The sequence below is a fragment of the Scyliorhinus torazame genome, chromosome 7 (genome assembly GCF_047496885.1).
Source record: "Scyliorhinus torazame isolate Kashiwa2021f chromosome 7, sScyTor2.1, whole genome shotgun sequence".
Lineage (NCBI taxonomy): Eukaryota > Metazoa > Chordata > Chondrichthyes > Carcharhiniformes > Scyliorhinidae > Scyliorhinus > Scyliorhinus torazame.
The window spans coordinates 243,051,732-243,065,251 of NC_092713.1; the positions used below are offsets into that span (position 1 = coordinate 243,051,732).

Genomic DNA, 13,520 nt, shown 5'->3' on the forward strand with positions numbered 1-13,520 from the left:
ACCAGTAGAGCAGAGCAATGCCCCATATGGGAAGAGGAATTGAGAAAGTATTTGAAGGGGAAGGATGGCCCCTTTGGTCCAAGTTTTGTTCAAATGAAGAGTCAGGTCCAGGAAGCATAGAACAAACCTGGTGGGACAACCTAACTGAGGTACATAAAAAGAACGCAGTGAAAGTTCATAAGCCGATGGCAATCGTGTCCTGCTTGGCACAATTGCGAGGCACAGAGGAGGTCGTGAGGACGCTCCGCAGACAGCTAATTGAGAAAGAGGACAAGAATGAGGGAAACTTTAGTGAATGTGAGAAGATTGATGGGCAACTCCGGGAACAGTTGGCAGCTAAAGATAAAGAGATGGCTGATGTCAAACGGGCACACCAATCTTGTTTAGTTCACCTTAGCAGCTTTCAGACCCAGTACGATAAAGCCTACCAAGATACACAGCGTGCAATTTTGGTACAAGAAGAGACAGAACAGCAGGTAGCATAGTTAACAATCAATGCGCAGATTTAAAGGCAGCTTTACGAGCGCTCCATAGTTCCACAACAGAACAAAGACAGAGCACAGTAGATCACGCCAAATGTAGGCAACAAATAGCAAAGTTACAGTCACTGCTTTCAGTGCACAACGGATTCAGAGTTACCTTTGGACCGAATTTCGATCAGGAGAATGGCCCCAGTCGGCAAGAACTAAATGAAACCGCCCATAGATATGTGGAGGATACAGAAAATCAGAATAGAGCCCCCCAGGCCCCGAAAAGGAAAGCACCCGCACCACCGACTGCACAGGCAGCACACACCCCCATGAACCCAGTCACCACACATCACAGGATCGTGAGAAGCTCAATTTCGTTCACACCACCCCACTAACCATCACCCAATTGAGAGATGCCTGCGCCAAAATTGAACCATTCAAACCCACAGCAGACCCGCATAATTTCTTTGAGAGAGTATGACAGCAAACAGTTATGTACGGTCTGGACGAACCGGAGGAAGTTAAGCTCATGTCATGAGCCTTGACCCTCCGTTAGCTCAGCTTTACCAGAACCCCAGAATGCAGGATGAGGAAGCCTCCAGGAGATGAAGGCAGCTATTTTAGACGCGATTGGATACAACAGAGGAGATCCCGTAGAAGGTTTGAACCGATGTAGACAAAAGAAGGGAGAGCATCCAACTGCATACGCAGGTCGCCTTTGGATCAATTTAAAAGCGGTATTTGGGGAATTGAACCGCACAAACTTAGATAACGACAACACAACTAAATGGGCTTGTACTTTAGTCTCCCACGCCACAGAAGCAGGTCAAAAAGCCTGTGTAAATTACAACCCCGTAGATGCCAAACATAATGAAGTTTGGGTTTTAAAGAGACTCTCCAGAGCTTGGGAACAATCCCAACATAGAAAGGCAGATCAGGAGAAGGCAGAAGCGAATATGAACCCAGTCAGGACTACTGAGGATCCTGCATGGGTAAATGAGGGCAGAAAAGAGGTCATCACCTCAGAGCAACGGCACCACGAGGTTGCTATAATTGTGGACAAAAGGGACATTATGCACGCGAATGCAACACCCACCCCCAAACCAGCAACGTAACCAGCAATCGAACGCCCCACCTAGGAACAATGTTAGGCCCATACATAACATTAGCGCCCGATTAGATAATGCAGTGATTAATAACACAGATTGACGGTGTTCGGACTCCCCAACCTGAGTCTGCGACACACTCTGGGACAAATCAGGCAGACCAGTAGTCACAGGCACAGTCCGGGGACACCCAGTAGAGTTCCTTTGGGACACAGGAGGGTCCCGCACCTCTTTAAATTCCTCCACAATGTTGCAGCACGACAAATGGCCCACCACAGACACCATCACTCTTAGTGGACATGTACAGCAGGGATACATTACGGCCCCTGTAGATATTCAAATCGGCACCATGAACACCAAGCACCCCGTTGTTTTAGTGGACTTGGCCCAAACAGCAGAGCACAATTTTAGGAATCGACTTCATGAGCGCACAGAACCTTTCCTTTGACCCCGTGAATAAGTGTGTATGGAAAATGGCCAGTACAGCAAGAGCCCCCGCCATGCTCACAGTAGGAGACTACGAACATAGAATCTGCTCAGTAGGCGACTATTGGTTTGAACGCAATCCATTAGTACAGATAAGATGATTAGAGAGGTCCGAAGAAACCATAAAGCATCCTTCACCAAGCACAAGCACGATTGTGGAAAACTTCTGGGAACAGTCACAAATACAGGTCCCGATCCCAAGCCCCAGAAGCAATACGGTTTCCCACAGCAAGCCGAGGGTGAGATTGCAAAAGTAATCAATAGCTTACTAGATCAAGGAGTAATTCGGCCCGTAGCCTCAACAAACAATGCCCCAATTTGGCACGTAAAGAAGCCCGATGGCTCATGGACATTGACCATTGACTACCGAGAGCTCAACAAGGTCACCCCATTAGCAGCCCCCACCGTTGCCATGAGTCCCGAAACCATGCTGAAGCAGGGAGTACATGCTAAGTACTTTACTGTGCTGGACATCAGCAATGGCTTTTGGTCCATTCCCTGAGATAAGGCCTGTCAATACAAGTTTGCGTTCACATTTCAAGGACAGCAGTATACGTGGACATGCCTCCCGCAAGGTTTCCACAACTCCCCCTCCATCTTTCACCGACAATTGGCCAACGGACTTTCTAAATTTTCCCGATCCGAATGCCTTATTCAGCATGTGGACGACTTACTCCTACAGACGGCCACAAAGGAAGAGCATGTTAAGCTTCTTTCCAAATTGCTAGATCTCTTACAATCAATTGGATGCAAAGTCAACCCAACAAAAGCCCAGGTCCTGAAAGAAAAGGTCCTTTACTTAGGTACCATTATCACATACGGGAAAAGAGAGACCGAACAGAAACTGATTGAATCGATAGTTAAATTGCCCCTGCCCCACAATATCACTGCACTCCAATTATTCTTAGGATTGGTTGGGTATTGTAGGAACCATATAGATGATTTTGCCACAAAAGCAGCCCCACTTTCAGACCTCCTTAAAAAGATCACCCCATGGGAATGGCTTCATCAGCACACGGACGCCATCGATGAATTAAAACGTGCCCTAGGCACAGCCCCTGCTTTGCAGGTACCAGACCCACACTCTCCCTATGCCATAGAAGTAGCGACCGCCGACCGAACCCTCTCTGCAGTACTACTACAGGAAAGACATGACCGTTTAGGACCCGTAGCCTATGCCTCACGAGTTTTGGATCCCGGAGAGCAAGGATTTTCAGCCTGCGAACGGCACTTGCTCACAGTCTTTTGGGCAGTTCAATATTTTGCATATATCACAGGCCTCAACCCTGTAATGATTTTAACCGAGCACACCCCAAAGCAGCTACTGTTAGATGGTAGGTTCAAGGACGCTTCAATTCGCCAGATAAGAGCAGCTCGCTGGACACTGTTATTACAAGGAAGGGACATCACAGTTAAACGGACAAAGACCCATACATTTTTAGCGGACAACATACAGTATGAAGGAACCCCACATGAGTGCCAGATCATTGCAGCCAAACACCACACAGGACCCCTTATTCCAAAATCACTACCCACACGAGCAGGCATCAGAACACAGAATCCCCCGACCACGGAGAGTTCCTCCACCATTGACAATGGATAAAGAATAACAGGATGCGGTATTTATGTGGAAGACGCGCAGGGACGCGCATGAGAGGAAATATTTTTTAAATTGCCAGGCCACTTCTGATCACAAGCAGCCGAATTGGCAGCAATAGCATATGTAGTGCAGCACCCAGATTCTTTCCCGACCCCCGCAGATATATATTCGGACAGTTTATATGTCTGTAATAGTTTGACAGAATTCCTGCCCCTGTGGGAATCTAGAGGATTCATATCCGCTGATGGTAAACCCCTACCCTCAGCCCCATTATTGAAGCCTATTCTTGAGACAGCAAAAGACCGCACATATTGCATAATCAAAGTCAGAAGCCATCATCATTCCTCCCCACCTGGTAACGTAAAGGCCAAGTCAGGAACACGACACGGTCACTTTTGGCAATCCCCCGAGAGTGAACTGATACACGCAGTCCAGGTTACACAGACCAATATCGAAGATTTGGCCCAGGCCCAAAAGGCAGACGACACTGTGAAGCAAATTTTAGACTGAAACTACCCAGCCCCCTACGACAAATTCAAGGACTCACTGATGGTACAGGACAATATAATTTTAAAGAATCGAATATATGTGGTCCCCACCCAGGACAGAAACCAGATAATTTGCCAGTTTCATGACGGACACAGACATCAGGGGATAGAAACCTCCATTGTCCACTTAAGACCTTTGTGCTGGTGGCCCGATTTAAAAGCAGACGTCACGCATTATCTTGAGAATTGTATAATCTGCGCACAGAATAATCTTGAAAGGTACTCCAGGCAAGGACAATTAAGACACACCCGACCTGGTAATGGCCCATGGACGAATTTACAGCTCGATTACATTGGTCCCCTCCCCCCCTGCAGAAATGGTTTTAAATATGTGTTGGTAGTAATCAACACCTTCACAAAATGGATGGAAGCATTTCCCTCCAGGACAAACATGGCTAAGGCAACAGCCAAGATCTTAACACAGCAGATATTTCCATGCTGGGGATTCCCCCGCAGCATTGAATCAGACCAAGGTTCCCATTTCACCGGCAGAGTGGTGCAGAATATCCTAATGATTTTTGGAATAAAACAAAAATTCCACATTGCTTATCACCCCCAATCCAGCGGTATGAACCGGACCCTGAAAGCGACTATTAGGAAAATGGTGCAACAGCATAACACCACATGGGACACAGTTCTCCCATTCGCCCTGATGTTTATTAGGAACACAGTATCAAGTTCCACAGGATTCAGCCCCCACACCCTCATGACCGGGCAACCCATGAAAGGAACTGAATATTTATTAGGACTTGATTTGGCCAGTCCCACAGTCACCGCCCTCACCCACAAAAAGCAGTCCAACAACTCATGGAAAATATTAAAGCAGCCCAGCTCGCTGCAGCTGTCCGACTAGGCGCTCGGAAAAAGCAGAGTAAAGCCTGCTTTGATAAAACAGTCCACCCAGTAGAATAACAGTCGGTCAGCAAGTGATGATTTCCCTGTATAATCCCAGTTCGTTCCTCACCCCTAAATTTGCAGGACCCTGCTTCATTTCGGATAAAGTGAGCCCCTCTGTGTACAAAATAACTTACCCCAATGGAAAAACAGGTTGGTTCCAGATCAAACAGCTTAAAGTTTATGGAACCCAATGTAGCCACTGCCACCATGTCTCCCTAGCAATGGCAGACGATTCCACCCCGCTATCGACAACTTAGGCCAGCCCCCACCCTCCTAGCCAGGATAGCACGTCCATGCCCACAGACCCAACTTTGTCTCCACCCACAGGTACGCCTTTCCACCTTGAACTTGATTCGGATGACAGCGACAGCCCCTGGAACCATGACCAGGACATGTTTGGCCCCCTGTACCCCCTTTCACTGCCACCACCCGACAATGGAAATTTGCCCTTTGCAGCTACTGCGCTCATGACAAACGAACCCCCCATTGGCACCGCGACAACTCTTGTCGATTAGTAAGGAATCACGATTCGGATCCCACGACGGCCCATGCGGCCACGGCACAGAAACGACAGACACAAGTTTGGCAACCGGGAGATGTTGATGACTCAGAGTCTGACTCTCGTTACGGTAACCCTTTCGCGACATTTTTTGATACGGAACCCTGAGGTGTCCAGATAATGAGAAAAAGGAACTGCATGTGAATTACGGTGTCCTATTTCCTGATGGAACCTGCCCGCTTTCTTTTTTTCTTTCTTATTGCTACATGGTTTTAATTAATGTCGGCCAGTTCCAAAATTTCTTGATACAGTCATGGTTACTCTTCTGACGCCATTTGCTGCCCAATGACCGTTAAAGGAATAAATTGTTGGATCACAAATGTTAAAAATTCTTTCCGATCATTCGGTCACACAGGTAGGAAGTAATGGCACTAATCCCCGCCCCGCCTAAGGACCCCCAATGCATCCGGTCAGCCAAGCTCGGGTAGTGGAGCAACGGCACTGATCACCGCCCTACACGGGGAATCCCACCCATTCTTGCCTGCCGCGGCCCACATGCTTCGATCACTTCAAGTAATCTGGAATGGTTTTTTACACTCCTTACTGTCCTTGGCAGGTCTTTGTTTCCCCTTATCTTCGCTTTAGTGTGGTTTAAAAAATGCCTTTTGCCACAGCCTGTACACTCGACTCTTTATGTTCCGCGACTCTTTGGTTGCTACCCCAACTGCTATTTACATGTTTGACACACTTGGTTGTTACACATTTGCTGCCACACGTGAACTACCTCTGGACCCTGGACGGAGAAATTGTCCGCCTACTCAGCGCATCGACCACAAGCTGCGGGATTCCTTGCACTTAAACAGAATTTGTTTTCCTGGATGTCTTGTCTCTAAAATGGTTATTACAACAAAAAGAAATGAGGGAGTCACACATGGTGACCATTCTAAAGGGTAACTGAAGTTGAAGAGAGAAAGACAAACAAGACGAGATGTTAACCAACAATAATAACATATTATGCTTGCACCCTCAGGAATATATGAAGAACGAAGAACAAAAAGACAAGATGAAGACAGGACTGACGACCTCCATTGTGATCATCGCTGGACTCCTACTACTGCACGCATTGACAGCCTTTGTACCCCACACCACACCGGCCCCGGACATGACCATACAATATGAGAACCCTAGCCCGGACACCACACCTCACATGAAAATAAACACTGATACCCCCACATGGTGCGGAAACATTGTAAAATTGTATTCCCTTTCCTGTACAGTAGAAGCCCTTTTGGTAAGAGCAATACTTGGCAGTGTCGTTCAGACACTTAGACTCCGCAAATGGCGAAGGAGAGCCTCCTGCTCCCCGATATACACACTCCAAGCCCCTTTCCTTGGAATCCAACAAACCCCACAAACCTTTTAAACCTTTTTCACTGACAAAATAAAAAGATTGTACTTCTTCTATGACTGTAATAGATTAAGTAGAGATGTGATGCTGTTGTTTATTTCTTTAAAATTTTTGTATTGTACATAAGTTCCTTTTTGATATTTGCCAACAGAATGAGAGTAGCTTAGGTAATGATAGTTAGAGGTTCCCTTGTGTAAATAAGTTAAATGTGTCATGATTAAATGTTTTATAGTAGCCCCTTAGAGTTTATGACTTTATGATGTGTTGATAAAATTAGGTAAACGCTCCAAAAACACAGGACAGAGTAGTGTAGAACCTGTCCTTGACCAAGGGTAACCGGCACACCAAGGACGGATGAGGATCAACAGTATGATCCGCCACGCTTCGCGTTCAGGATCAAAAGGACGGGATGTAGCCATCTGGGATGGCCACTTACAAAGGATCCTGGGAAATATGGCCACCTCAAAGAACCATGGGAAATATGGCCAACCCAGGACTCAGACGCTCAGAGCTTATGTATATTGGTAACTCAGATAACTAGACGCTATCGAAACCCCCAGCTACTTTGCATTCTAATGGCCCATTTCCCCAGAACAAAAGACTTGCACTCAGGTAACAGATGCAGAAACATACTCCCTTGCTCAGGGAGCCCAAAAAGCCAAGGTCAATGGCCGCTCAGGACACGCCCCATCATCAAGGCACCCGCCCCTTTATTGGCCAAAATCGAAGGCAGTAATCGAAGCCTGCCGAATTATTGGGTCCAAAGCTAAGGACCGCCCAAAAGAGTGCAAAACCCCAGAAGGATAAAGAGAGACACTGCCATGTGTTCAGTCTCTCTTGGCCCCTGCGCTCAGTCTCTCTTGGCCCCGACCTACGCCTAAAACCAAGTGCAGCATCCTGACCAGAAGACAAGTTCAAGACCAACGATAGCTGCCAGACGGATGAGCCCAACAGAAGCGAAGTCACTTCTCCAGACCCAGCCACGCAAGATCCGAACAAAGGCCTTGTTCCTCTGCATAAAGCCGGGTGCCTGAAGTTAAATACAGGTTGTTGTAGTGTTATGTGTAATTTAGCTTGTAGTGTTTTATGTTGCATGTCAAAGTAATTCTTGTGTGTAAATAAACTATCATTGAACTTGAACTAACTAACTGGTTGTTTGGTCTTTGATCGATATCCGGTAAAACCTTGTGGTGGTATCATTTGATACCTGGCGACTCTGAAAAGCAATATCATCATTAATAACTGTCATATCAGTATCCAGTTAAAAAGAGCAACATTATTGGCGTCTCCGGTGCGAATTGGCAACACACTCCTCAGGAAAGTTGCAAAAATGCTAAATTTCCAAAGAAACAGTTGATAATATCAGAGAATGATAGATCAGTTTGTCTAATATCTATTATCTGGAAATTATCAGCCTATAATCAAGGTGAGAGAGTGACTGAAGACCTTACATTTTCTGCTGATCAGGGTGGATTTCTGGAAGGATTTATCATGTCTGAAGAACCTAATTCAATTATTTGAAATAATTAAAGTCGTGGTCAAGTAAATATCTATAGATGTCACTTATTGTACTTCCAGGAGACACTTAATAAACTCCCTCAGGAGAGTCTGTTCATCAAAGTTGAAACTCATGGAATTGATGGCTGATAATAGAACTGGTCAGGAAATTGTTTGAGTTGTAGAAGACAGGAAGTAGGGATAATCTCTTGGTGGGATGTGACGAGTGGTATCTCACAATTATGAGGAGCAACCAATACAGCAAATTGAGATCCACTATTTTGCTCGTCAGGGCATCTAGGACTAGGGGACATAACCTAACAAATAGAAGCAGGTCCTTCAGAAGTGAAATTAGGAAACACTTCTACACACCACCTCTTAAATGCATCTATATTATTTGCTTCAACACTCCCTGCGGTAGCGAGTTCCACAATCTTACCACTCTTTGTGTAAAGACGTTTCGATATCTCTTCCGTGAACAGCAGCTGGTGCTGGATCATTTGTTCATATTAAATCTGAGGTTGATAGATTTTTGTTAACTGGACATATTGAGAGATAGGGGGCAAAGGAGAGGATATGGATTTGTAAATCAGCTTTGATTTTGTTATTCGTTCAGGCTCAAGGTGCTAAATGGCCTACTTCCATTCTGATATCCTAATCCATGTAGATACTTTTCACAATTATTGTACATTTGGGTGGCTGAAGAGAATGTTTCAAAACTGTTTCCTCAAGCAAAATTTGATTTTATTCAATTTTATTCAGAATGATTTTCCTCATGGATAAGTTGATTTTAAACCCATAAAGTTTGGATTTTAAAAAATATCTGGTTTGCATCTTAGAACCTTTGAAATTCTATTGATGAAAAAAGGTGATATTCCGAGTACTCATTTTCTGTAGCTAAGTTGTATAAATTACTGCTTTTCATTTCACAACATATTAAAGAAAATGTACAGATAAAAATAAATGTATTTGACTGCATGATTATAATGAATTTTGATGGCATATTGTTAATTTACCATGTATTAAAAATAGTGAGGAGTTTGACATTCCAATAGTGCTGTACTTATAGATGGTGCAGTAAATATAACGGGCGGAATTGTCCAGCCTCCTAGCCACGTAGTCCTTGGCGGCAGGAGATGGCACACCATTCACCGGTGGTGAGATTCTCTGTTCCCATCGCTGTCAATGAGAATTCCTATTGAAGTCACTCCACGGCTCTGGGCAACTCGCAGATGGAGTTGCGCTGCTGGCGGGATCATGGATTCCCACTGTCATCGAACGGGTGGAGAATCTCGGCCAAATTTCTATGACTAAATGCATGCAAGGGGCCGGGTATAATATTAAGTGCCAACTGAACACTCACTGAGATGATTTCTAATTGAAACTTCATAAAAGCAGAAAACTAAACTGCTAAATAATCTTTAATGCTTTATGTTGGTAACCATGGTCCGAATTCTCCGGCCATTGGGATTCACCATTCCCGCAGCAGCACATCCCCGTCCGTGGGTTTCCCGGTGGCATGGGGTGACTTCAATGGGAAATCCCATTGATAAATGGCAAGAAGATAGAATTCCGCAACCAACAAACGTCACGCAGGGCTGGGGGACCGGAGAATCCAGTCCCATATCTTTGCAATTAAAGAGATATTTTTAAAGGAAATCCAAAGTATGTTGAATTCCATCTGCAAATGTTTTGAGTAAAGTTGAAAATTAGAAAAGTGCATGTTGAGAAATCAACTCCGGGTCACTGAGCCATGAGCACGAATGAAACATAATTTTAAAAGAGCGGAAGTAGAAGAACAAATGTACCAATTGACTATTTCCATCATGAACTACTTACTTTGTTCACAAGTTCTCCTATCATTCCATTCCATTTTCCATTATTTTGTAATTTACCATATTGATTATCAGAAGTTTGATAAATTTGGTACTTGAAGCCAAGATGCTCTGATAAGGCATTCAGAACATCTATAGAAAAACCACAAAATTCTTTGGGTTGGCCAAATATGTTCTCTGACACCATAACAAATGGAGGAACCTGGAAAGATTAAGAAAAAACATCAGATCATATCATGAGCCTGTAAATCGTAGCTTTTTGGGACATGAAAGTTTAACAATAGTTTTGCAGCAAAACCATCAATATAAATAAATAATTTTCCAAAGTGAATCGCAATTCGCTCAGCAATATTTAAAGTATATGAATTTTGCTTTTCTAATGTACATCTATAAAATCTGCACAAAATAAATATACATTACAGATTTTCGAAGGAGACTATCTTCAAAATGCCAGATTAAATTTTAAACTTGAAAACGGAATAATTGTCCTAAATGCATCTTGTTTATTCTAACACACAGGCGGCAGATCTGCAATGGAGTTGGGTGATATAGTTTCTGTATCGGATTCTACACGTTCGTTTGGATCATAGACTAAACAGGACTTAATTTACTTTCACTTTAGGATAATTCTTTCACTACTTAGGAAAGTTTCCTGGAAGAAAAGAAAGTTAGCATCTCCACAATGGGCAACACAAAAATTCAAATGTTGATTCTTAATGTTGTACATAAATAATATAATTTTAATAGTTTAACACTGGCTATCCTGGTGGCTGGGCAGTACAGACTTAATAAATTAATCTCGAATCTGTACCGAGTTAGGCTGATCTAAATCAAAGAGGTTGGGTTGAACTATTCTTGGCTTTGGTGTTCCTGGACTTAGGGAGAAAATGGTGTCAGTCAATTGCAAATTTCTGGCTCCTGGTAGCTCCCTAGTGCCGTGTCAAGTAAATAAAGAATTGAGCTTGACTATGATGCCTCAATGGGTGAATAAACTGTTGTCACTGCCAAACTTTATAGATGATTTCTGGCTACTTGTGCAATATGCTGGACGGCAGCCAGCAACCACTGGGACTGTACTCTAGCTAGGAATCAACATTCTTTGTGAGAAGAAACCACGGAAGAAAATTGACAACTAAAAAATTGGAGCTTCACGCTTAAAAATACACGTTGTACTATTTGATTGGTCATTTCATAAGAGCTTACATGAGTATATGGCGAAGTAGTAGCCAGTTATAATCAAAATTCCAAGGTAATAATTTCTACTATCTTTTCAACTGCTTTTGGCATTATTATTGAAAAGAATTAAAGTAATGAGAATGTTCATAGCATTACAAATCAGTTAAAGTCAGTTTTGAATACCGATTCTTGTATCTCCACATTTCAGTAATTACATTCTGCATTCAGGTGCAGACTTCCCAACAAAGTAATTAAAATTATAGGTTGTGTTGCAACATTCATTACTGGTGGATTGGTCCAAAGAGAACAAATTCAAATGAAACCAAATCATTTTCAAAATGGTACAATTCAAACTCAGATAATGGCTCATAATAAAAGGAGTTCGCATTTGTATTAGAATATGTGTTTTTTTCTTTCTAATGAGTTGTTTTTAAATAATCCTATCAGCTAATCATTTATTTGCATGATAAGGATGACAAGTATTACACAGTTCAAGTGGGCCTATGAATTAAATGAAATAAAATCAGCAGGCAGGTGGGTTGAGAACCTGCTGATTAGACACCTGTAGAAAATGGCAACTGTGGGAGGGGCTTTGCCAGTGTCCTCAAATGAAATGCCTCTGCCTTTTTCCAGTGTTAATTACCAAGACGGAGAATTCAAGTGGTAACCTCTGGGTCCAGGTTGTGTCTTTAAGCCCAACTCCAACAATTGAATATATCATTTAGGGTTACACTTCAATGAAAGCTACATTTTCAGAGATTCATCTTTCAACTGAGGACTAGAAAGGTAGAAAATAGGAGCAGGAGAAGGCCATTCAGCCCTTCGAGCCTGCTCTGCCTTTCATTGTGATCATGGCTGATCATCCAACTCGGTAACCTGTTCCTGCTTTCCCTCTATATCGCTTGATCCCTTTAGGTCCAAGAGCTATAACTCCTTCTTGAAAACAGACAATGTTTCAACCTCAACTGCTTTCTGTGGTAACAAGTTCCAGTGGCTCTGCAGTTCCTGGGTGAAGAAATCGCTCCCCATCTCCCATAAATGGTTTACCCCATATTCTTAGGCTGTGACCCCTGGTTCTGGACTCCCCTGCCATCGGGAACATCCTTTCTGGTCCTGTCTAGTCTTGTTAGAATTTTATAGGTTTCTATGAGTATCTCCCCTCATTCTTCTAAACTCGAGCGAATATAATCCTAATCTGTCCGCATACATCAGTCCTGCTGGCCATGGAATCAGTCTGGTTAAACCTTTGCTGCACACCCTCTATAGCAGGGGCATTCTTCCTCAGAAAAGGAGACCAAAACTGCACACAATATTCCAGCTGTGGTCTCACCAAGGCCCTGTATAATTGCAGCAAGAGATTAAACTGAGGATTTGTCTATCTGTTCTCGTGGATTTTATGGAAACTGTCACAGGTGACCACAATGTTATCCTAACCAACAAACATGTCCTCGACTGACAAGAGTAATAGTTTTTTTTCAATTCATTGCTTTTGTGGGGCCAGTGTGAAAATCCCTGCTGTGTTTGCTTTTATAATAATTGTCTGTACTTTAAAGCAATACATTGCATCTGAACTCCTTGGGAACACATTTTGGGGACATGTTAAAATGCCACATAAATGATTGTTTGTGTGTGCTTTTCTTATCTGAAATTGCAGACAGTTTACTGCCCAGAGACATGTGTATAAAACTGAACAACTAACGTTTCTCAGGAGGGAAAACATTTGACAGTTTTTTTAAACCCTTACTGAATAGCAACATAAACAGAATACGGTTAACTAATTTCGCCACACTGTCTAACTCCCCCAAATCCAGGGTTCACACAAGGCAATGTGGATACAGTATAATAGTCCGCATTAGTGATCAGGAATACTAAACAGTGAAAAGCAATAGTTGAACTCTCGGGTAATCATCTGTTTTGTGTTCTTTCCAACTGTGTTGCCATGCAGACATTTCATTCCTTCTTTACGAACAACTAATGTGCTCTCCATTCAACTCTCTC

The 13,520-nt window shown here is 43.4% G+C and overlaps 1 protein-coding gene across 1 annotated transcript in view; it reads right to left on the reverse strand.

Moving 5' to 3' along the window:
• LOC140426923 (glutamate receptor ionotropic, delta-2-like) overlaps nucleotides 1-13,520 on the reverse strand; it is a 758,287-nt gene that overhangs the window by 217,042 nt on the left and 527,725 nt on the right. Inside the window, exon 11 of the mRNA XM_072512211.1 lies at nucleotides 10,351-10,548. Within this exon, the coding sequence (XP_072368312.1) occupies nucleotides 10,351-10,548 (198 nt within the window). The remainder of the gene's footprint in view (nucleotides 1-10,350; nucleotides 10,549-13,520) is intronic.